Genomic DNA, 26,500 nt, shown 5'->3' on the forward strand with positions numbered 1-26,500 from the left:
GCATAACCAATGGACACAGACAGTAGGGGGGTGAGGGCATGTGCTGTGGGTTGAAGGTGGCCAGGGAGAGGTCAATGGGGGAAAAAGGAGACTCATGTAATGCTTTAAAAAAATAAAGAATTTCAATCTAAAATAAATAAATAAATGTATGTGTATTCATTAATAGTAAAAAAATAAAAAATAAAGTTCAAAGATAAAAATCAAGTCCCAAAGCATGACCTGCATAGAGGATGATATTTTTAAGGTTTAAATAAAAATAATACTAAACATATAATTAAGAAAGTTTGAATAGGCAGGAATTAATAAACACAATATCCAAAAGCATGATTATCTTCAGAGAAAAGAAGATGGGATCAAGGTAGAGCATACAGGCAGCATCAGAAGTGTTGGTGATAGCTATTAGTGTGTCCACAGATTTTACAGTTATTCCTTTGTAGATTTAAAATATTTAGTAATAATAATGTTTAAAAGATAGTATTTTCAACAATAAAGACTCAAAATAAAATAAAAGTGTATAAAATGATAAAATAAATAAATAGGGAAATAAAGTGAGAACTTAAGGGAAAACCACATTCAGAAAGAAAATATTCTACCACTTAAAATAGGAAGGATTAAAGAATAAAAAGAAATAAAAGACAAACAAACCTGTGGTTAAAATTTACAATTTCAATCTTGTGGTCTGCTGTTAGCCACATGGAATATACCTCATTCGCAGATAAATACAGGATAGTAATTTTAAGGCTTAGGTTTCTCTTCTAGTCCTCTACTGCAAAATATTCCTCTAAGGCAAGAAACTGTACTTGTACATGGAAAAGATAAACAACCACTCTGAGATGGGAACAGAATTCAACTAGTTAAGAGCAGGGGGCTAAGAAATCAAAGGTCACAGGTTTCAATCCCATACGAACCAATTAGCTTTGCCCTATTCTACGGCAAAGACTGTCAGTTAGCCCAACAATAATTGTGATTATAAGATCAGGAAAAAGAGAATATAAATCACTACCAGTACAGGAAAACACAATCTCAAATTTACTAACATTATGTAAGAAGTGTTTTCTTGTATATAATAATATTAAAAGCTAACATGTATTACTCTAAATACCCACCATGCACTGTCTCATTAATCTTCACAGAACCCCAATGAGGTAGGTGCTATTATAATACCTATTTTACAAATGACAAAACTGAGACTTGACTTCCCTAAAGTTAAGTAACTTGTACAAGATAATGCAGATAAGGGATCCAAATTCCAGAATTTACGTTATCTATTACTCTGTGAATATACCCTCCAAGAAACATGCACAGAAAAGGCCCAATGCAATTGTTTGTAAAAAAATAATATAGGGATAAGAGAAATGAAAAACTAAAATCCTTCTACCATTTTCCCCAACTGTATATAATCCACTTTCCTACTTAGTCTTTTATTAATCAAAGGGTGGTCCCTGGAGCAGCTATAACAGCACCATCTGAGAATGTATAAGAAATGCAAAATCTCAGGCCCTAGACCAGACTTGCTGAATCAGAATCTATTTTATAAGCCCCCACTCTGGGTGACTGTATGCATATTCAGTTCTAAAAAGCACTAAGACAGACTATTTTTAATAATCTTTCTCACCTCTGGGCCTATGCTTATTTACTCCCAACAAGAAACTACTAAATAATATACAAACTGACATATTCAACTTTCTCTCTGAAAACTTTGGCAATACCACTTTCTCTCCATAAACATGTTCCCTGCAAAGCTTCTCTCCAAAAAGCCCCTACTTTGTTTATACTTCCATCATAGCACATTCTATAATAATTATTTCCTGTCTGCATATCCATTTAAAATATTCATAAGAGCAGACTGTCTTATTCATCTTTGTAGCCCTTCACACTAAAACTAGTACCTAGAATACAGGAGTTTAATAAATATTGACTATATAACTGAATAATACATGAATCAATGGATGAATAACTGAATGATGAATGGATGAAAGGATAGACTGATGAAGAGATGAGTCTAATTGGAGGTATCATGAAGAGTTACAGTGTCAATACAATAAAGAACATGTTACTAGTTGGTAGAAATCCCAAGTCATCTGTTTCTCTCCATTCCTTTTACTATTTCCCTAATTCAAAGCTTTCACTTCTCTCTATATAATTTCAGTGTCCTCCTCCTTCTTGTTAGGAGAAATGCTTGAGTATTCTTTTTTGTCTAAGAAAATGGCAAATCCATTCATCCTGGTAGTTAGGCATAGAAATGCTGTATTTTTAAATTCTTCCCTTCTTCTCATACTTCACATCTAAGCCATCTTCAAATCTTATGGGTTCTACCTTTGAATTATTTCCAAAATCAAACTACATCTCACAGCCAAATCTAAGCACCCACTGTTTTTCACCTGGACTATTACAATTGTCTCTTAAATCTCTCTCCCTGCTCCCATCTTTGACTTTTTATACTCTTATTTCTGCAGTACAACCAGGGTGATCCTTCTAAAACATTATGTTAGTTCTTATAACTCTTCTTGTTAAAACACTCCCATGGCTTCCATGTTCTTCTTCTATTTAAACACAACAATGGCTTTCCATCTCACTCAAAGTCTACATCCTATGGTGGCAACAAGGCTGTAGGAGTCCTGACCCTCCTACATCTACTTCTTTTAAGTCACTTACTCTCCCCAATAGCTCTCTCAGATCTAACCACACCGGCCTCCAAGCTACCAAACTCCTGCTTCATGGGCTTTGTTCTTTGAGATCCATCTGCTTGGAATGGTCTCCTCTCACATATCTAAATGGTTCATTTCCTCCAGTTTCCTTCTTAAATGTCACTTGATCAGATTCGCTTTCTTTCACCACCATGCATAAAACAGTACCACCATTCTCTATCATGCTTTATCTCATGCGGCGTTATTTTTCTTCACAACAGTTACTACTACATGGTGTGTTTGTCTGACAGTGACTCTCTGACCTGAATAGATGCTCCATGAGTGCAAAGACCTTGTTTTGTTCCCTCAAGTTTCTTCATAACCAAAAACAGTGCTTAACACATGCTAGAATATCAATAAATGTTATTAAAATAAGTTTAGAGATATCAACTAACAGAATTCCAATAGTATGATTATGGCATTTTGCTATAAAATTTTAAGGAAAATATCCTTAATACATAGAACAACTTTCAATTAAAAATTTCTATATTTAACTAACCCTTCCCTGAAAGAAGTACTTGCATACTTTAAAAGCTGCTGTCTAAGAGACCAGCTTCCAATCAACCTGTATCTAGGTGCTGACTGAGATCTTGGCACACCCTCAACTATTGGTTGCCACAACCAACCAACAAGACTGCTTAGACAAACACAAAAGTTTGAGAGACAAACAAGAGCTAGTGCAGGGCTAAACGCTGTTTCATCTCTTACATGATACCACTTCAAGTCTGGCAGAGGGGCTGTTTTGTCTAATGCAGAGAAACTAATATAGAGAGTCAAGAATGAAAATGAAGAAACAAAAGAATATGTTGTCAACAAAAGGACAAGATTAAACCCCAGAAATAAACCCTAATAAAACTGAGATAAGTGATTTACCTGATAAAGAGTTCAAAATAATAAGCATAAAAAGTATCCAGATATGGAGAAAAATGCATCAACAAAGTGAGAATTTCAACAAAGAAATAGAAAATATTTTTTTAAGTACCAGACAGAAATCACAGAATGGAGAAATACAATTATCAAACTGAAAAATACACTACAGGGGTTCACCAGCAGACAACATGAAACAAAAGAAAAAAATAAGCAGGGCAGTAGATTTTGTTCAATCAGAAAAAAAAAGAAGTAAAAAAAGAGTAAAGATGGCTTACGGAACTTATGGGATATCATCAAGTAGATAGAACAAGATTCACATTTTAGGGATCCCAGAAGGAGAAAAGAGGAGAAAGCTTATTTCTAAAAATAATAGCTGAAAACTTTACTAACCTGGGGAAGGAAACAAACACCCAGATTCAGGAAGCCCAGTGAGTTTCAAATTAGATAACTACAAAGACTCAAATCAAGAAACCTTACAATTAAATTTGTCAAAAGTTAAAAGCAAGAAGAGAATCTTAAAAGCATCAGGAGAAAAACAATTTGTTACGTACAAGGGAAAAATCATTAGACCATCAGCAGATTTTTAAGCAGAAACTTTACAGGTCAGGCTATAGTGGCATGATTTTTGAAAGTGCTGAAAGAAAAAACTGCATACACTTTTCAGCAAAGTTGTCCCATGTTTATACAGTCAATTAATTTATAGCAAAGCAGTTAAACCCACCCAGTGTGGCTCAGTTGAACATCATCCCGTGAACCAAGAGATCGCCAGTTTGATACCAGGTTGGGTTTGTTTTCGTTTTCTTCTTTAAGTGGCCAAAAATATACAATGGAGAAAGAACAATCTCTTCAATAAATGGTGCTGGGAATACTGGTCAATCACAAGCAAAAGAATGAAACTAAATCTCTATCTTATAAAAACCATCTTTAAAAAAAAATTAGACAAGATGAAAAAGCAACAACCTACAAATAGTGATAAAATATTTATAAATTATATATGTGATAAGGTGTTAATATCCAAAATATATAAAGAACTCACAAAACTCAATCACCAAAAAAACACACAAAACCACACTAAAGAAAAGAGTAGAGAATCTGAATAGACATTTTTTTCCAAAGAAGACATACAGATGGCTAACTGGTACATAAAAAGATGCTCAACATCACTAATCATCAGTGAAATGAAAATCAAAACCACATGAGACATCCCCTCACTTGTTAGAATGCCTATTATCAAAAAGAAATAACTAAGGTTGGTGAAGATGTGGTGAAAAATGAAAACCCCTATGCACTATTGGTGGGAATTTAAATTGGTATAGCTACTATGAACAATAGTATGGAGGTTCCACAAAAAAAGTAAAAACAGACCTACCATATGATCCAGCAATTTAACTTCTGGGAATATACCTGAAGGAAATGAAATCACTATCACAAAAAGAGATCTACACCCTCATGTTCACTGCAGCATTACTTACAGTAGCTAATACACAAAAACAACCTAATCGTCAATCAACAGATTAACAGGTGAATATGTGGTATAAAGATACAGTGGAATATTACTCAACCACATAAAAGAAGGAAATCCTGCAATTTGCCACAACATGGATGGACCCTGAGGGCATTATGCTAAGTGAAAATAAGACAGAGAGAAAAGACAAACCCTATATGAGCTCACTTATATGTAGAACCTAAGAAAACAAACTCACAGAAACAGAGAACAGATTGTTGGTTACCAGAAAAGGGTAGTGGGATAAATATCACATGATCTCACTCATTTGTGGAATATAATGAACAACATAAACTGATGAACAAAAATAGAACCAGAGTCACAGAAGCATTGCATAAACTGTCCAACCTCAGAGGGAAGGCATGGGGGGTGAGGGGATAAGAGATCAATTAAAGGTCTTGTATGCATGCATATGAGCATAACCAATGGACACAGATGGAGGTGGGAGTGAGGGCATGTGCTGGGGTTGGGGGCGGCCGGGAGAAGCCAATGGGGGGGGGGGAGGAGACATATAATACATTAAACAATAAAGAACTTAAATTAAAAAAAAAAGAACCATAAAACCCACTGCATGGGAGAACATATTTGCCAATGTTATCACTGATAAGGGTTTAATCTCCAACATTTATAGGGAACTCATACAACTTAACAAAAGGAAGATAAATAATCCAATCAAAAAATGGGCAAAGGACCTAAATAGACACTTAAAAAGAGGACATTCAAAAAGCCAAGAGACATATGAAAACATGCTCAAAGTCACTAATCATCCAAGAGATGCAAATCAAAACAACAATGAGGTACCATCTCACACCTGTCAGAATGGCTATCATCAACAAATCAACAAACAACAAGTACTGGCGAAGATGTGGAGAAAAGGGAACAGTGGTGCACTGCTGGTGGGAATGCAGACTGGTGCAGCCACTATGGAAGACAGTATGGAGTTTCCTCAAAAAGTTAAAAATGGAACTCCCATTTGACCCAGTGATCCTACTTCTAGGAATATATCCCAAGAAGCCAGAAACACCAATCAAAAAGGATATATGCACCCCTATGTTCATAGCAGCACAATTCACCATAGCTAAGATTTGGAAAATCCTAAGTGTCCATCAGCAGATGAGTGGATTAAAAACCTGTGGCAATCTACATAATGGAATACTACGCTGCGGTAAAAGAGAAGGAATTATTGCCATTTGCAACAGCATGGATGGAACTGGAGAGCATTATGCTAAGCCAAATAAGCCAGTCAATGAAAGAAAAATACCACATGATCTCACTCATGTATGGATAATAAAGACCATTATAAACTGATGAACAAAAATAGATACAGAGGCAGATCAGCATCGAACAGACTGTCAAACTACAGTGGGAAGGCCAGGGAGGGTTGGGGGCGGGTAAGAGATCAACCGAAGTACTTGTATGCATGCATATAAGCATAACCAATGGACCCAAGACACTGTGGAGTAGGGGGGGGCGGGGTAATGTCAAAGGGGGGTGGGAGGGAGGAGACATATGTAATACTCTTTATAATACTTTAAGCAATAAAACAAAATTAAAAAAAAAAAAAGATAAGCGCCCACTCAACCTCTCCCCTTGCTCTCTCCTTGGGTGTACATAGTTGTCACAGTACAAAAAAAAAAAAAAAAAAGGTATATTTCAATTATCCTGTTAGGATTTTTCTCATGACCATATTATAAATACTCACTACGATTGATTTCTGTAAAATTGGCCTTCCAAACTCAAGGCCGGAATTTTTAAATGTTCTGGGTTATTTTTTAACTTAGAATGACTACATTTACACCTACACATTTAGGAAGTATATAAATGTTGTGTGTGTGCTGCAGTTGTGATGAGCATATTAAATATAAATAAATAAATAAATAAATATTTAACAAGAAGAAAAAATAAATAAATGGGTGGTGGAGATGGGGAATATGAGGGAAAGTGGTTATATGGCACAAACTTCCAGTTATAAGATATAGTTCTGAAATGATAAATACACAGCATGGTGACTATATTTAAAATATTATATTGCATGTTTTAAAGTTGCCAAGAGAGATCTTAAAAGTTCTCATTGAAAGAAAAATACTGAAGATGGTGGCATAGGTAAACACTAGAAATTGCTGCCTCACACAACCACTTCAAAAATACAACTAAAAGACAAAACGGACATCATCCAGAACCACAGGAAGGCTGGCTGAGAGGAAATTCTACAACTAGAAGGAAAGAGAAAAGCACTGAGATTCCAAGGAGGTGCGGAAGTAAAGTGCAGAGGTACAGAGGCGCACACCAAAAGGACTGGCAACTGAGGACGCAGCGCATGTGGAAAGGGCTGGCAGCTGAGGACGTGGTTGTCTTTTTTATTGGGAGGGAGTCTCAAGCTCCCGACTGCTCTGAACTCCAGTTCCAGGTGAGTCTCTGGGGACCCAGACTCATATGGGAGAAACTGGACTGTCTGGCATCGGTTGGAACTCGAGGGAAGCTTTCTCTCAGAGGTGCTTGCAGTGATTACCGGGACACTGAGAACTGGGGCCTGTTAGGGTAGGACTGGGGAGCAGCCATAGTTGCTTGCTCCACCCTGTTGATCCCCTGAGACCCCGCCCCACCCAAGCTGTGTGCAGAGGCTTTTGCATTTGAAAGGCCTGGCCCTCTGCAATCTAAAATTACCTAACAAACTGCAGCTGGGTAAGAGAAAGCCAGAACATCCAAAACAAGGCCCAAGGCCCCACAGCAGCTTGCATTGCTTCACAGCTGGACTCCTGCTGGGTAGCCTCAGGCAGAGGCTAAATTAGCACCTCCTTAGAGATCCAAGAGCCATTGTACCCAGTGGTCAGAGTGGGACCATCCAGATTACAACTCCTCAGATCCATAAGGGACACACTCAGGGGGCAAACTCAGTGAGCACCAAAGCCCCACTGAAGCAAGTCTTGCCCCAGAAGGGTGTCTCCATCACAGAAGTTCTCCCACTGCACACATACAGCTGATTCTCACAGCCAATTGGCCTGGAGGTCAATTCCTCCCAGTGATACCTACAACAATCAAGGCTTAACTACAACAAGACTGTGCACAAAGCCCACAAAGGGGGTGCACCAAGAGTGTCCACCTCAGGTAACTGGGGAGGCTGACCCACTGGGCCCTATAGGACAGCTAGCACAGAAAGCCACTCTATCAACACAGGGAAGCATAAAAAATGCGGAGACAAAAAAAGCAGGTCACAAATGACAGAAATGGAGGAAAGCAAACTACTGGATATAGAGTTCAAAACCACACTTTTAAGGTTTTTCAAGAATTTTCTAGAAACTGCCGATAAATTTAGTAAGACCCTCAATAAGTCTAGTGAGACACTCAAGAAATCTAGTGAGACCCTCAAGGTTATGAAAAAGGACCAACTAGAAATTAAGCATACATGGACTGAAATAAAGAATATTATACAGAGTTCCAACAGCAGACTAGAGGATAGCAAGAATCAAGTCACAGATTTGAAGTACAAAGAAGCAAAAAACACCCAACCGGAAAAACAAAAAGAAAAAAGAATCCAAAAATATCAAGATAGTGTAAGGAGCCTCTGGGACTTCAAGCGTACCAACATAAGAATTATAGGGGTGCCAGAAGATGAGAGAGAGCAAGATATTGAAAACCTATTTGAAGAAATCATGACAGAAAACTTCCGCCACCTGGTGAAAGAAATAGACTTACAAGTCCAGGAAGTGCAGAGAACCCCAAACAAAAGGAATCCGAAGAAGACCACACCAAGACACATCATAATTAAAATGCCAAGAGCAAAAGACAGAGAATCTTAAAAGCAGCAAGAGAAAAACAGTCAGTTACCTACAAGGGAGTACCCATACGAATGTCAGCTGTTTTCTCAACAGAAACTTTACAGGCCAGGAGTGGCAAGAAATATTCAAAGTGATGAATAGCAAGAACCTACAACCAAGATTACTTTACCCAGCAAAGCTATCATTCAGAATTGAAGGTCAGAGAAAGAGCTTCACAGACAAGGAAAAGCTAAAGGAGTTCATCACCACCAAACCAGTATTTTATGAAATGCTGAAAGGTATCCTTTAAGAACAGGAAGAACAAGAAAAAGGTAAAGATAAAAATTATGAACAACAAATACACATCTATCAACAAGTGAATCTAAGAATCAAGTGAATAAATAATCTGAGGAACAGAATAAACTGGTGAATATAATAGAATCAGGGGAATACAAAGGGAGGGGACTGACTATTCTCGGGGGGGGGGGGAGAGGTGTGGGGGATGCGGGAAGAGACTGGACAAAAATCTAACACCTATGGATGAGAACAATGTGGGGGAGGGGGTAAGGGCAGAGGGTCAGGTGGGAACCGGGTGGAGGGGAGCAATTGGGGGGGGGGGGGAAGAACAACTGTAATAATCTGAACAATAAAGATTTAATTAAAAAAATAAAATAAAATGAAACGACTTTGCTTTTTCAGATCCCTTGTATTTTCCTATAAATTTTAGAATTGGCTTGTAAAAACAAAACAGCCTCCTGGAATTTAATTGGGATTATATGATAGATCAATTTGGGGAGACTTGACATCTTAAGAATACTGCATCATCTGATTCATGAATTTGGCATAGCTGTCCATTTTTGTATGTTTCTGAATTTTACTCTGCTGTTTTGTTTTTATTAGTATATAGCTCTGGTGTATATTTTGTCAAATTTATCCTTAATCATGACATAGGTTTTGTTATTAAACATAGAACTCTTTAATTTCTTGTTATTTGTTACTAGTATTTTTAAAATTGATGTTGTATCTTGCAACACTGCTAAATTTACATACTATTTCTAGGAGCTTTATCATAGATTCAGTCTGTGTGTTTTTTAAGTTGGGTTTCTATACACATGATTATGTTGTCTGTGAATAAAAAAAGTCTTACTTCTTTATTTCTAATTGTTATGCTTTTGTTTCTTCCTTTTTGTTGTCAATTTTTCCCATTGACTTTTTTTAGAGAGATTGGAAGGGAGAAAGGGGGAAGGAGACAGAGACAGATGAAAGAGAGAAAAGGGGGGAGAGAGAGAGAAAGAGAGAGAGAGAGAGAGAGAGAGAGAGATTGGGATTTTTGTGTTTACTTATTTTAATCACTTTTTCTATCAGTTGCCAAGGAGAGGTGTTAAAATATCAGTTATGTGCCCTTGACCGGGAATCGAATCCTCAACCCTACGTTCTACAAGCCAACACTCTAACCATTGAACCACACCCACCAGGGCTATTTCTTGCCTTATTGTACTAGTTAGACTCACCAATACAATATTGAATAGCACTAAGTGTTTATTATCAAACAAAAAATATGTCTTACACAGACTCTTCTATTGAAGTAAAAGAGAATACTCTGCAATTCATATTAGGACACCAGCATCACCTTGACAGCAAAATCTAACAAGCAAGATTCCAGAAAGAAAAGGCATAACCCAACCAGCTGCTATGATGCCCACTGACCACCAGGGGGCAGACACTCAATGCAGGAGCTGCCCCCTGGTGGTCAGTGCACTCCCGCAGAGGGAGCACCGCTCAGACCGAAGCTGAGCTCATGGCTAGCAAGAGCAGCTGTGGCAGCAGGAGCCTCTCCTGACTACGCAGCAACACTACCCAAAGGGGATCAGCGGCAGCAGGCACAGTGGGCGGGGATGAGAGTGAGTGGCAGGGCACCTGGCCCCAGTTCAGGCTCCTCCCTGGCCACCTGCTGCTTGGTGCACTGCTACATCCCGAGGGGTCCTGGATTGCGAGTGACTATGTCAGAGCTTATAAACTGCTACATCCCACACACAGTTCAACAAGGAAGTTGGCTTCTGCAGTATTTGAAAAAGAGATTCATGGCTGCTTTAATCTTAATTCATCAGAAAAATCTACAAACTGTCCACATCCTATTTATTCTACATGGGGATGAACATGCATTCCTATATATTAGGAACAGTCTCTGAGATTTAAAAATTAAAAAACTGGCAAGACTACTCTAACACTGAAAAAACAGGATGATGCAGCGATGACATGCATGGACTCTTGCTTGCACATTTTGTGGTCAGCCCTGATTCTGACACTTATAACTGTGTGACAAAGCCAATTACTTAATTTCTCTCTGCTTCAGTTTTCCCCCCCATAAAATGGTGAAAATGGTACTACTGCCTCAGAAGGATCATGTTATGTACTACTTTTTATAATCAGGGCAAAAAAATGTAGCTGCCCACACAACAGCAAGATGCCTTTCATCTGTATGAAAAGTATGGTCACTGGTGCATGCAGTGTCCTGGATTGCGAGAGTGCGAGAGGGATGTCTGACTGCCGGTTTAGGCCCGATCCCCATGGGCCTAAACTGGCAGTCGGACATCCCCTGAGTGGTCCCAGATTGCAAGAGAGCACAGGCCGGGCTGAGGGACTGCCCCCTCCCCACCAGTGCACGAATTTTGTGTACCAGGCCTCTAGAATAAAAATAATAAAACATCACAATGAAGTTAGGTTTATTTCAGGAACACACAATTAAATAATTGAAAATCAACCAATGTAATTCACCATGTTAACAGAATAAATGAGAAAAGGGGATGGGGCCTAAGCTGGCAATCAGACAACCCTCTGGCAGCCCACAAGCCCTCAGGGGATGTTAACCTGCCAGCTTACTAGTAGGCCCGCTCCCCGGGGGAGTGGGCCTAAGCCAGTGGTCAGCAAACTGCGGCTCGCGAGCCACATGGAACTCTTTGGCCCCTTGAGTGAGGCCACGAAGTTTCAATCGCACTGTACGTGCGTGCCCACACGTGGCATTTTGTGGAAGAGCCACACTCAAGGGGCCTCAGTTTGCCGACCACTGGCCTAAGCCATCAGTCGGACATCCTTAGAGCTACCAAGGAGAAGGGAGAGGATCCCGCCACCGCCGCTGCGTTGGCCGCCGTCAGCCTGGCTTGTGGCTGAGCGGAGCTCCCCCTGTGGGAGCACATTGACCACCAGGGGGAAGCTCCTATGTTGAGCGTCTGTCCTCTGATGGTCAGTGCACATCACAGCGACCGGCTGTTCCCAGTAATTCTGCCCTTGGGGTCAATGTGCATATTACCCTTTTATTATATGGGAATAGCCAAAAAATGGAAATAACCCAAATACTCATCTACAAATGAATGTATAAATAGTTAAGATATAATCACATATAATAAAACTAGAGTCCCGGTGCATGAATTCGGTCACAGGTGGGGTCCCTCAGCCTGGCTGGTGATCGGGGCCAATCATGGCTGTCTTGCCAAGTCCCTATGGGGGTGATTGGGGCCGGCAGGCCGGGGGTGGGGAGGGCTGTGGGAGGTTGGCCCACCATGAGAGGTTGGCTGTGGGAGCACACTGACCACCGGGGGACAGCTCCTGCATTGAGGGTCTGCCCCCTGGTGTTCAGTGCGCATCATAGCAATTGGTCGTTCAGTCATTCGGTCGTAATGTATATATATATTTAAATCATTAAAAATAAGTGATCAGTTATACCAAACAATATGGATGAATCTTAATAACATAATGAGCCAAAATTGCCCAACACTAAGTCACAATACAGTATGATACATTTTTAGAAATGACAAAATAAACAATATACAATTTCCACATAAATTTATATGTGCTAAAACTTTTTTAAAATAATCAAAATGGCCCTAGCTGGTTTGTCTCAGTGGATAAAGCACCAGCCTTTGGACTAAACGGTCCCGGGTTCGATTCCAGTCAAGGGCACATGCCTGGGTTGCAGGCTCGATTCCCAGTGGGGGGTGTGCAGGAGACAGCCAATCAATGATTCTCTCTCATCACTGATGTTTCTATCTCTCTCTTCCTCTCTGAAATCAATAAAAATATATATTTTTAAAAAACATCAAAATGATTAACAGTTTAGTAGTCATGTCTGGTGAGAGAATCAGAGTACCAGATAAGCAAGAAACATACAAGTAAATATCATTCATTAGTAATGTTACAGTCCTTGGATTAGTTGGTGAGACCAAGCATGTTTAATATGATAAATAAACAAATTAATTAAATAAATAGGCCTATGTATATAACATAATACTGTGCAATGATACAAATTTTATGATTAATGAAATTCTGTGAATCTGATATCCAAAATATGCAACATAAAAAAATACAATTTTAAAATGTATTAGTTAGTTAAGACAAAATATACTAGGTTTGAAAGTTACTGTTCTTCAATCATTAATAAACATTTAAGCACCCAATTACCTGTTTGTGTTAATTCCATTTCGGTTCTAAATTCATAAATAGTACAATTTAAAGGAATGGTGGGCGCTTAAAAACACAAATAAATGTATAGGTATAAGATATTTTTACAATATATATTTATAGATGAAACTTACCTTAAAGATTATCTAAAAAGAAGTACAAATGAATATTTGCTATATGTCAAACTCTACACTTGACATGAATTATAATACTGATCCTCAAAAACTTTATGACATGGATACCATTATTATCAACATTTTATTTGTGAGGAAACTTTGGCTGAAAGGGTTAAAAGACATTTGTTCAAGTACACAAAGCTCACAGGCAGAGCTGTAATTTGATCCCAGATTTATTTGAATTCTGAACCTGCATATTTATCTACACATTTGTACTGCCTCACTTAATAACACAGGATATAGGTAGAAAGCTCAACTTAGAACTGCCTAAAATCACGCATCAAGGCAGTGGCAGAACTGGGACTAAAAGATATTAAGTACCATGTACCATTATTACAAGTACTTTATAACATTTCCCATCCAATACTCTTTCTGCTCTATTAACTCATTCAGTTAAAAAGTCTCAAAATGGCCATGACCTATTAATTTCTCTTCATTAGTGTAAATTAGCAAACTGTATAATCACAATAACTATTCAAGACTTAACCTCTAGATGCATTTCTATATGAATCCATATTATATATAATACTCATGTATACAAAGATTATAAAAAATAGCACAATGAAAACTATATGCCACAACTTATTCTCTAATACTTACAAAATTATTTAAAATTTTAGTTTTAGTCAATTGTAGGAGAGGATTTAATATGATATTGCAACGGGCAACATTTTTAGAAAACATCTCTCACCTGTTCTGAGTGATCTGAATCGCTTTCTTGAGGTAAAGAATAAGGTGCTCCTGTTGATTCCTGAAGCTTTTCTTTTAACTTAGCATTTTCTTGCTCTTTTTGAAATAGCTGATCCTGAAGGCTAACAACACTTTGCCGGAGCATAGCTTCACTTGATTTTGTGGTTTCAAAACAAATATGTAACTCATTGTAAAGCTGTTTTGAAAAATACATCCAAATCTATTAATAACCAATTAAAAATATATATATTCATGATAGTCCTGCACTCAATATAAAACCACAACTGATATTTAAAAATGCAATATGATTATTGGCCAGCATAATATAGGAAAATGTACTAAATTTCTAAGGAGGATGGAAACACTTTAAGCTAGCTATATTAATCTTGGATGGTTCCATTAAAAAAGGACTTGAACTGAGCCATTGGTGGTATTATAGAAATGGAATGAAAATAAAAGGTCATTCTAACAGTGGCAGAAATGTGAGAAAATAATGTACAGTGACAGGAAAGGACAGAAAGGGAGCATAAGACATATCAACCTAATTGGACTTAATATGCACACTTGAAATAAAAAACAACAAGAGTCTTTCATTGAAAGTTCGTTAAGGTGGACCTTAACTGATATATTCCCATTTAGGATAAATTAGCATCTACTGCTCAAATAGGCGAGGAGGGACAGAAGAAATAGTAAGAGACAAAGTCAGGCAAGAAGACTATAGACAGAAGGTAAAGACACCCCGTAGACAACAGGGAATTATTAAAGACTTTGAACAAAGTGTAATAAAATAGAAGCCATGTTCTGAAGGGCATGATATATAACTGTAATTTTTTAACTCAAGGCAATGTGCATTAACTTTAAAATTAGAATTTATTAAAACTGTGAGATAGCACATGGTACATAAGTGGCATCAAGCAGTCATATATGATTAACAATGGTAGTTTTCCAATACTCATGAACTTATTTCTGATGAAAATCCCAACTTTTGATTGTGATTTAATGAGACCTAATTCACTTTGTGGTAACTGATTTAAATAAAGAATCTATATGTATATTTGTTGATGAAACTGAGAAAGTGATCCAAGAGCTAAGATTTGTGTTGTTGTTATATAGATATATATATGTCTGATAGTGAGATCTCTCTCTATATCTATGGCTAACAGTAAGATCTTGTAACCAAAGTAAAATCCCCAACGGGATCTCAAAATTATGTAGCTAATACAGCAGGTTCTTAGATGGGGAGAATCTTCCATTAGTTGGCCTTGCTTTATGGAAAGAAACCTAACTACACAAAAGATGGCACAGTACTTTTATGTATGTATGCTATACTTTAATTTCTAAAAGTTTACAATCAAAAAAGGCTTGTGAAATCTCTTAATGCTTTTTCTCAGACATATACTTTGCCATAAAAACAAAATTCTCCAAACCATTCCTCTGACATGTAATTAGCTCAATATACTTTTTAATTTTCTATAAGGCATTGTACCTCTATATTATTATAGATACTTTAAATAATCCATTTCACTTTACAGCCAAAGTCTAAGCAATTTTTATAAAGGAAGGGTTGCCAATATGATCTATAAAGAATTTCAGGACATAAATTTGTACTTTCCTTTCCAATTACCTTTATACCAGGAAGTATGTCCAATGTCCTTTCCACAGCTGATACCGTCACATATTCTAGGAGGGAAGAGCGAGTAGAAACCTGACAGCTTTGAGGAACAATGAAGGGATCAGAGTAGGCCCTACAGTGACCTACCTGTACTATGTTGCTGCTTTCATGACTGAGTTCAGGGCAGGAAAAGAAATGCACAAAATCTGGAGACAAGAGCTAAGCTGACTTGAAAGATTTGAAACTAGGATGCGTGAAGGTCTGCCCAAGAGCATACAGAGTCAAACATTCCATTGAAAAGTTATTTAACCACTTTCTACTATTTGTATGCTTTATTAGTACTAACCAGTCTTACCCAATAAGTACAAATTAACATCTTTGGAGGAAAATTATAGAAAATATTATTAAAGAATTTATAGATTTCAAATTATACATCAGTAAAAATATATTTGAAAAAAGAATTTACTCCTTGGCTGGTGTTGCTAAGTGGTTTGAGTGACGGCCCGCACATCGATTCCTGGTCAAGGGCATTACCTGAGTTGCAGGTTCGATCCCTGGCCTGGTCAGGGAGTGTGCAGGAGGCAAGCAACCAATCGATGTGTCTCTCTCCCTCATCGATGTTTCTCTCTCTCCCCCTCCCTCCTTCCCTTCCATTCTCTCTAAAAATCAATGGAAAAAATATCCTTGGGTGAGGATTAACCAAAAAATAATAAATAAAATATATAAATAAATAAATACATAAATAAGAATTTACAGATTTTGGGTATTTGAGAATATCGTAAACGTTGATAAGTATTGACAAAGAAAAACTCATTTCCCTCCCATTGCCCAAGGTGCAGGCATGACAATAATGTACAATCAGGACTGGAATCAATTTACTTCCATTGGTGCCAAGGATAAGGTACATTTTTCTCTTGAGTGTCATGTCTTGAGATCTTCCTTCACAGATATAATGCTCTGTGCCTAATCATTTATGGAAGAAGGCTCTATCTTAATGTCTTTTTCCTCGTCTCCTGTCTCTTCTGTCTTGTTTCCATAACAATGAAGACTAACAGCAATCTTCTGTATTCTCTACTTTGCTCTCTCTGCCATGCAGTTTATGCAGTTGTATTCCTTCCTATTCAGAAGTTGCTCTGGCTTGATCTGATATCACTGAGTAGGCAACTCTAGACACTGAGGCAAGCACTGTCTTTCTCTGAAACATCCTTCCAAGCAACAGATAAAAAAGAACTGAGAAAGCCTGGAATAGATGCTAGACCTAGACCAGCTCTGCTCCGGGAATTAGGAGAAAATTTCTCTTTTTCCTTCTTCATATTCCAATGTACATTTCCTACTTGCATATTTTCTCTGATAACTGCATGGGCTTCACTTATTTAATAGGAATAAGACCACTCAGTTGTGAATTTAGAGTAAAGAATGTAAAGACAGCCTTTAGCCATTTTTAATTCTAGGCCCAGTCTACCAGTAAATTTGGCTTTAAAAAAAAAGCTTCGATGAAGTTAAGATTATTTTTTCATTTCTAATATATTTTATGGCGATGAACCCCTAGGATAATAGAATATTTATTTTTCTAGATCTTGCAAGGGGCAACGGTTTAGGATATTCCAGTCCCCGATTAAGTACCATCTATTCTCATCTCATTAATAACAGTAGAGTGGGTAAAAAAAAAGTTCTCAAGTGAGTAAAATAGATAATATAGTAATTTCATTCATCTGTAATGGTTTAGGCATCTTGAGTTAATAACTCTTTCCATATTAACAATCACAACTGCTTACAGCAGTTTTCAGAGGAACTTTTCTCTACAATTTCTTTCCTCAAATAGTCGATAAATATGGAATGTATCAGCATCTTTTGCAAAATTCTGGCCTATGCAAACATTTAATCATATATTCCCCTATATACTTTAGAAGTACCATCCTCATAATTCCTGAGTAACTTATTATGCTTATTATTCTTCAAGCAATAGTTTGTTGAAGAAATTTAAAAATGAAAAAAGATTAAGAGGATTTCCAAGAGACAGAAAGCAAGTTATCTCGAGAAACAGGGCCCCAAACTTCAAGTCCTTTAATTTTCAGGGCCTGAGACTACAGCATTCTTTTGCCCATATTTTTATTAGTGCTGAGAAAAAAATGGTATTTTATTTTCCTTAAAAAAATAAAAATATATGCTCTATGACCCAATAACTAATTTGCTTAAAAAACAAAATTTCCATATTTAGTGAGTAAGTATACTATTTGCTACTCTGATTGAGACAGTAAGTTCTACATGTGAAAATTTTATCTCTTTATAGTAGAAAAATGAGAAGGCAAAGTTCTGATTTAACATGCAGTTTAAACTAAAACTATGCATAACTCCTTATTCTCCTGAATTGATATTAGCTCGTGTCATATAATTATGATTAAATAGAACAAAAGATGATAAAATACATATTTAGAATGCAAAACATGTTAGGTGATCTAGAAATCATAATGATACAATTCCCACCTTTATTTAAAGGTACACATGTATACACCAACAAAGGTAGAAAAATTATTAGAACTTATATAAATGGCTAGATAGTCAGAGGAAGAAAACACACTAGCTTACTTTTATTTCTCCTGGGTGTTTTTCTTCCAGAGCAGCCATGAACGTTACTTGTTGGGTAGTTTTATTTATAGGACTAATGGTCTGTTATACAGATCTGTGGAAATATATGACACACCTCTATCGTGTGTTCAAAATTCTTTTCAGTTTTCTCTCTTCACCTTTGTCTCTTACCCCTCATCCTGCTACTGTGGGCAACAGATTTTTTTGTTTGTTTGTTTGTTTTGTTTTTAAGTATATTTTATTTATTTCAGACAGGAAAGGAGAGGAAGAGAGAGATAGAAACATCAATGATGAGAGGGAATCATTGATCGGCTGCCTCCCGCACATTGGACTGAGTCCACAACCCAGGCATGCACCTTGATTGGAATCGAACCTGGGACCCCTCGGTCCTCAGGCCGACGCTCTATCCACTGAGCCAAACCGGCTAGGGCTGGGCAACAGTTTTTCTTATTTCTTCATATACTGAAATGGATAATATGATACAAATCATCTTAATAATGGAAAAAAGAAGAGAAATGGGAGGGAAACAAAACAAAGAGAGAGGAAACAGACATAAACTAATTCGAAACAATAACTTAAGAATACCTAATTCTAAAAGTAGCAAGCTTAGTAAGAATTAGAGGTGAACTATTAATATAATATTTTATTTATTTTTTATTCACCTGAGTCTTACAGCTAGGCCACAATTATTATTTGGAAAAAAAATAAATTAATTTATGTGAAAATATATTGGAAAATCTTAATTTTTAAGTAAACAATTTTATCTCATTGTTGAATGGACTATTAAATTACTCCATTTTATTGGAGGAAATTTTAGAAAAATACATGTGGAAGAGGAATAGAGACAAGTATTAAGTAAATTGCTCTAGGATTAGAATGAATAATTTAATATAAATGAAGACTGGAAGTCTGAAGAGTAGCACACTCTTTACTTGTGATAAATAAAACAGTATGATCATTCCCAAATTAAAAAATCCTGAACTCCAAAATAAATATATTTTCAAAGAAAAAAGAAAAACAAGACCTCCTGCAGAAAATGAAAAATCTAAAGGAGATCAAAAAGTTAAAAATTGCAATATTAGAGCAAAATTTTAAAAAAGCAAATTTGGACAATCAGTGGCTGAAAAATAATGATGGGGCTCTTTTCACAGAGAATAACATGCTACATTGGAATATAAATTACCATGGCATGGAAGCAAAAATTAAGAAATAAATATTTGAGTTAAATATGCAAATGAAAGAGAGAAAAATTTAAGTTATTAACAAGGTCCAATTTTACATGTCATTTTAGCAATGGAGACTGGTTTAGAAACAAAAGCACAATGGGCAATCTCACATAAAACAAAAAGGTGGAGCTGGTTTATTTGAAGTGGAGAGGATAGGACTACTCTTTCACTTGGTATACACATCCTGATGGAATCCCAAAGGGAACAAATAATATAGATGGAAAAGCATGGTTCCAAAGCATCATTTAAAAGTATGTGTTTAAAGTTTACTTAATGGTTTATTTTATATTAATTACAGATATTGAATTTTCATGATGCATTTTTTAGAAAAGGAAGTTTAAACAAAACAAAACAAAAACACAGACTGCTCAATTTAACCTCTCTACGCCTTGGTTGCTTAACTATTATGAGGGAATAACATCAATCTCATAGGGTTGGCCTATATAGGAACTAACACAGTCATATAAATAACTCAGTACATGATACAAAATATACAGAATTCAATGAAGATGTGTATTTTAAGTACTAGCTATAATTATTGCTGCTGAGTCAGTCAGAAAATCTAAACAGCTGGGTAAGCATTCTTGAGGAAATCCTAAAACAACTGGGAAGTAGAATGACTATTCAAAAGAAACACATAAAATAAAGAGAGAAAAATCCTTGGGAAATATTGACCTGACGACCTCACCACCATACACATTGTGTTTGTGCAGATTTGCCAATAAAATAACACACAAATTCTATAATGAAAGACTGCCTTAGGTCATAAACTGGAATCCCACAAATAATTTCTCATAATAGAAAAGTAATTCCATTCTCCAAATCCATTCTGGTTTGGGGGCTATAGTCCTAGTATGTTTCATAGTAGTTATCAAAATTCAAATAAAAAATAGCCTACAGAATAAATTTATATCTATATTTTAAATGTTTCTGCTTTAACAGCCAAAAAAAAACCCTCAAAATTTTAAATATTACCAAATTGAATCATATTTCATTTTTAATTTTGAAGAATCACATATAAAGGGGAATAATAAAGAAATGTTGAAATCTGAAAAAATTGAATTTGACATATTTTTATAGGTTCATACATGTAAATTTACATTTTTATGACAGAATAAAAGCATACTTTTTGATATGATATACTTTCCGCTGTATGAACGTCTTCCTGATTTCTCAGTACTTTTTGCGTGTCCATATTCAGAACCTGAAGCTGTTGGATCAGCTCTGCTTGCTGTGCTGTATGTGCACTGTTCTGTTTGTAAAGATTCTGCAGTTCCTGCAGCTCCTTCCTGTGCAAAGCAAGCAATAAATAGAGAGAAGCATGAATAAAGATCATCTCAGTTAAATACTTATGTTCATCTAGGTCAGCTTCCAATTTTTCCATTTATTATTTTTTACTGCAGGCAAAAATATTAATAAAAGAAATAATATATAAAGTATTTATTATTTATCACAAATATCTAGGAAGTAGTGATAGAACTACTATGACTTTCAAAGACAAATACTTATCAATTTTCTTTTATAGCTTGATAGTAATAAAAACCCTGGATATATAGACATATTAACTTACACTTCAGTCCCAGAAATTGATAAGTATAGATGCCAATGACAGTTATCAGATAGTTTTGAATACAGGGTAAGTCAACCTTTCATTGTATACTAGAGGCCTGGTGCATGAAATTTGTGCACGGAAGGGGGGGTGTCCCTCAGCCCAGCATGCACCCTCTCCACTCTGGAACCCCTCAAGGGATGTCTGACTGCCCGTTAACGCCCAATCCCAGTGGATCCTCTCACAATCCAGGACTGCTGGCTTCCAACTGCTTGCCTGCCTGCCTGATTGCTCCTAACTGCTTCTGCCTGCCAGCCTGATCACCCCCTAGCCACTCCCCTGCCAGCCTGATCAATGCCTACCTGCTCCCCTGCTAGCCCAATTGCCCCTAACTGCTCTCCCCTGCAGGCCTGATAGCCCCCAACTGCCCTCGCATGCCAGCCATCTTGTGTCCACATGGGGGCGACCATCTTGTGTGTTGGAGTGATGGTCAATTTGTATATTACCTCTTTATTATATAGGATTATACAGAACTTTAAATATATTAAAAAGAATCCCAAAAGACAAATGAAGTTTTCAAATCAAATTTCCTTACAGCATGATCAATTTGACCTCAAAGCCTGAGCTGAATTCCTGTGACCCCTCTAATCTAGCTTGAAGGAAATGACAAGGAAAAAATCAGAGGGAAGAAGAGTGATATAAGGTAAAACCAATCCTTCCAACTAACAAGGTGAAATTGGTAAGTAAGGGGTCAAATGAAGTGGATGGTAGTGATGATGACACTAAATGTCCAGGAAAACCATACCTCTGGGAAAGATTCCTATGCCAGTGAATCGTGTGATACAGATCATATAAAAATAAAATATATTTTGCATATTCAATTTGAAGGGAAATATTTATAAATACGTATTTCACAGAAATACCCTTTATGGTAGATATTTTGGAGACTATTGTTAAATGGAAACTTTTATTTACCTCTAACTTCAAACTGGTGATTCATTCATATAAGATACATCTTTTAAAAAAAGGAACAAAAAGATATGCACAGTTGTTAAAGGTGGATGAATATTAATATGGGAGGAATAAGCTCTGCTTTTTAGAGGTTAGAATATTAATGTTCTCCAAATCCAACAACCACTACACCCATATGAAATTTTGGTGGACACAAACATTCAGAAACATATACCTTACACCATCTGTCTTAGTTCTTTCAGGCTGCTATAACAAAATATCATATCTGGGTGATTTGCAAACAACATAAATTTGTTTTTTTCTTTTCTTATTTTATGTTTTCCCATCACCATTTAACCCCTCTATGCTCTCTTCCATCTCCACTCACGCACCTCCTGCAATCACCACACTGTTGTCCATGTCCATGAGTTCTCCTTTTTTCTTTTTTGCTCAATACTGCCATACCCCTCCATCTACCCCCGCCCCAACTAGAGCTGTCTGCCTGCTCTCTACCTATGAGTCTGTCTCTATTCTGCTTGATAATTCAGTTTGTTCAATAATTCCATATATTAGTGAATTCATATGGTACTTGTTATTTTCTGGCTTATTTTCCTTAGCATAATGCCCTTCAGTTCCATCCATGGTGTCACAAAAAGTAAAATTTACTTCCTTTTCCAGCAGGGTAGTATTTCATTGTGTAAATGTGCCAGAAGCCGGTCCATCCTTGCTGTTTCAAGGGACCTGGCATATATGGCATACTGTTCTTAATATGTTTGCTCACCTTCTTGGCACTATGTGTTTTAACCAAGGTCACCTCTCTGAGAAAGGTTGTTTCCCCAGGTAGGGATTGTCCCCTGAAGTTAGGGAGGGAATAAAACCCCTTAACTAAGTGCCAGGCGGGTAATTAATCACTTTAACTACAAACAATCATGCTTAAGCTACATAATCTTTACTCCCTGGAATGGAGATAAGAAACGCCCTAACCTTTGGAATAGAGATTGATAGGATTGGTATCAACTGGTATAAATACAGATGTAACAAGACAACAGGACACAGAACCTAGACACAGAACCTACACAGAACCTAGAGACAGAAGAACTTCGCTGGAGAGAACATGGCAAAAGATCCTGGACAGAAACTGGAGATAGAACCTAGCAAGAGAACGTGGCAAAAGATCCTGGACAGAAACTGGAGACAGAACCTAGAGACAGAACCTAGCGAGAGAACGTGGCAAAAGATCCTGGACAGAAACTGGCCACAAAACCTAGAGACAGAACCTAGCGAGAGAACCTGGCTGAAGAACCTAGAGACAGAACCTGGCTACAGAACCTGGATAGAACATGGCAAGAGAACCTGACTAGAACCTGGTGACTGAACCTGGCTGGAGAACCTGGACAGAACCTGGCTGGAGAACCTAGCGAGGGAACATGGCTACAGAACCTGACTGGAGAACCTGGCTGAAGAACCTAGCAAGAGAACACGGACACAGAACCTGGCTGGAGATCCTAACCAGAACTTCGCTGGAGATCCTGACCAGAACTTGGCTAGAGATCCTGGCTAGGCTGCTGATCAACTGAACGCTGTCTCCGTGTCATTCCTTCTTCACCGACTCCGTCCACACCTTTGGGGACCCCTGGACCTGCTGGGGTTGGACCCCAGCATAAATGTACCTGTTGGCAAGGATGTAGAGAAAAGGGAACCCTTGTGCATTGTTGCTGGGAATGAAAATTGGTACAGCCACTGTGGAAAGCAGTATGGAGTTACCTCAAAAATTAAAAATGGTACTGCCTTATGATCCAGCGATTCTACATTTGGAAATCTATCTGAAGAAACCCAAAACATAATCCAAAAGAATATAGTACCCTATGTTTATTGCAGCATTATTTATAACTAGAGGCCCAGTGCATGGATCCATGCACCAGTGGGGTCCCTCAGCCTGGCCTGCACCCTCGCACAATCAGGAACTCCTTGGGGGATGTTGGACTACTGGTTTTGGCCTGACCCCCACAGGCTAGGCTGAGGGACCCCACTGGTGCATGAATCCATGCACTGGGCCTCTAGTATGCAATATAAGATCTTTGGTTAATCTCTTCCTGCCCTCCCCCCTTCTCCCTTCCCTCTGAGATTCATCAGTCAGTTCCATGTTTCCATGACTGTGCATTGAGCATCTGCCCCCTGGTGGTCAGTGTGCATCATAGCTACTGGTTGAATGGTCGAACTGTTGCTTAGACATTTACATATCTAGAACTAGAGGCCCGATGCATGAAATTCGTGAACGAAGGGGGGGGGAGGTCCTTCAGCCCAGCCTGTACCCTCTCCAATCTGGGACCCCTCTGGGGGTGTCCCTGGGATTGAGCTTAAACTGGCAGTCAGACATCTCTCTCACAATCCTGGACCCCTGGCTCCTAATCATTCGCCTGCCTGCCTGCCTGCCTGCCTGGTCATCCCTAACTGCCCCCTTTGCCAGCCTGGTCACCCCTTACTGCCCCCCCTGCCGGACTGGTCACCCCCAACTGCCCCCCTCTGCCAGACTGGTCACCCCTAACTGCTCCCTGTGCTGGCATGGTCACCCCTAACTGCCACCCCTGCCAACACAGTCACCCCCAACTGCCCCCCTGCCAGCCTAATCACCCCCAACTGCCCCCCCTGCTGGCCTGGTTGCCCCTTACTGGCCCCCGACAGCCAGGTCACCCCCAACTGCCCCCCCCAACAGCATGATTGCCCTAACTGCCCCCCTGCTGGCCTGGTCACCCCTAACAGCCCCTGGTCACCCTTAACTGCCTCCCCTGCTGCATGGTTGCCCCTAACTGCCACACCCGCCAGCCTGGATACCCCTAACTGCTCCCACCCCACCGGCCTGATCTAGTCACCTCTTACTGCCGCTCCTGACGGCCTGGTCACCTCCAACTGCCCCCCCTCTGCCAGCCTGGTCGCCCGTAACTGCCCCCCCCCCCCCGCTGGCCTGGTTGCCCCAACTGCCCCCCACCCCTGCCAGCCTGGTCGCCCTGCATGGCCCCCCTGCTGGACTGGTTGCCCCACGCAGCCTGCTGTTCAGTCATTTGGTTGTCCCTCACTAACCGCCCTGCCAGCCTGGTCGCCCCACGCAGCCTGCTTGTTCAGTCATTTGGTCGTGCCTCACTAACCCCCCTGCCGGCCTGGTCACCCCATGTAGCCTGCTTATTCAGTTGTTTGGTTGTCCCTCACTAACCCCCCTGCTGGCCTGGTAGCCCCACACAGCCATCTGGTGAGGGTGTGTGTTTAATTTGCATATTACTTCTTTATTATATAGGATAGCCAAGATTTGGAAGCAGCCCAAGTGCCCATCATTAGATGAGTGGATAAAAAAGCTCTGGTACAGAAATTTATTTCTCATAGTTCTGTATGCTGGAAGTCGGAGGGTGAAGTGTGGACCCTCTTCAGGGTCACAGGTTTCTTGTATGGAAGGCACAATGCAGCCCAGGGAGGTCTCTTTCATAAAAAACTTCAATCTCTTTCAGGAGGTCTCTCCCTTAATGACCTAAGTACTGTCCAAAGGCTGCACTTCCTAATGCCATTACATCAAGCACTAGGATTTCAACATATGAATTTTGGGTAGGCACAAACATTCAGACTCTCTGTATTCAAAAAATCAAAACTTGCAAAAAATAACAGTCCAAAACTGGGAGAGGGGAGAGAAGGGAATAATGGTGCAATGCCTCTAAGAAATGTAATATTCACAAGAGGAAGGGAGATGTGACCCACAGTAATAAGGCTTGAAGCATATTGCCATTTTTCAAGAATAACATTGGCAAGAATTATCAAAGGAGATAGGGAATGAATGTAGGATAAAATTCCATCAGAGTATATAGTTAAGACATATGTTAACCAGGAGAATTAGGTAATGTTGTAGTTAGAAAGGATATATGGTGGGTATAAAAACATGCAATCTTTCTGAAATACTGCTATTTGCAAAAACATGAATGGATCTTAAGAATGTCATGCTAAGTGGAGTAAGTCAGATGGAAAAAGTCTGAACCATATGATTTTACTCATATGTGGAATATAAAACTGATACAAACAAAAACTAATAGACACAGACAATGGAATGGTGGTTATCAGAGAAAAGAGGAGTGGGAGAAGGTACAAAAGGTTAAAGGGCAGTCAAATATATGATCATAGAAGAAGACTTGACTTTTGAGTGGTGAACACACAATGCAATATACAGATGATACCTTACAGATTTGTACACTTGAAACCTATATAATTTTGTTAACCAATGTCACCTCACCCAATTTAATAAAATTAAAAAATATATTTATATAACAGCTCACAAACACACAAAAAGTAACATATCTTTTAATACAGTGTAAAACACAGCAAATTTTTCTCTCCTCCAATGCTAGGAGACATTTGTTATTTATTATATATATACTAGAGGCCTTGTGTACAATATTCGTGCA

General features: G+C 38.4%; 1 protein-coding gene across 1 annotated transcript in view; it reads right to left on the reverse strand.

Annotated features, from left to right (window-relative positions):
• The window catches only part of CNTLN (centlein), a 262,892-nt gene that overhangs the window by 146,603 nt on the left and 89,789 nt on the right, over positions 1-26,500 (reverse strand). The window contains exons 7-8 of the mRNA XM_081104268.1: positions 20,688-20,850; positions 14,139-14,333 (exon numbers count right to left, since the gene is read on the reverse strand). Coding sequence (XP_080960394.1) covers positions 14,139-14,333; positions 20,688-20,850 — 358 coding nt within the window. The remainder of the gene's footprint in view (positions 1-14,138; positions 14,334-20,687; positions 20,851-26,500) is intronic.

The sequence above is a fragment of the Myotis nattereri genome (assembly GCF_964212035.1).
Source record: "Myotis nattereri genome assembly, chromosome: 12".
NCBI lineage: Eukaryota > Metazoa > Chordata > Mammalia > Chiroptera > Vespertilionidae > Myotis > Myotis nattereri.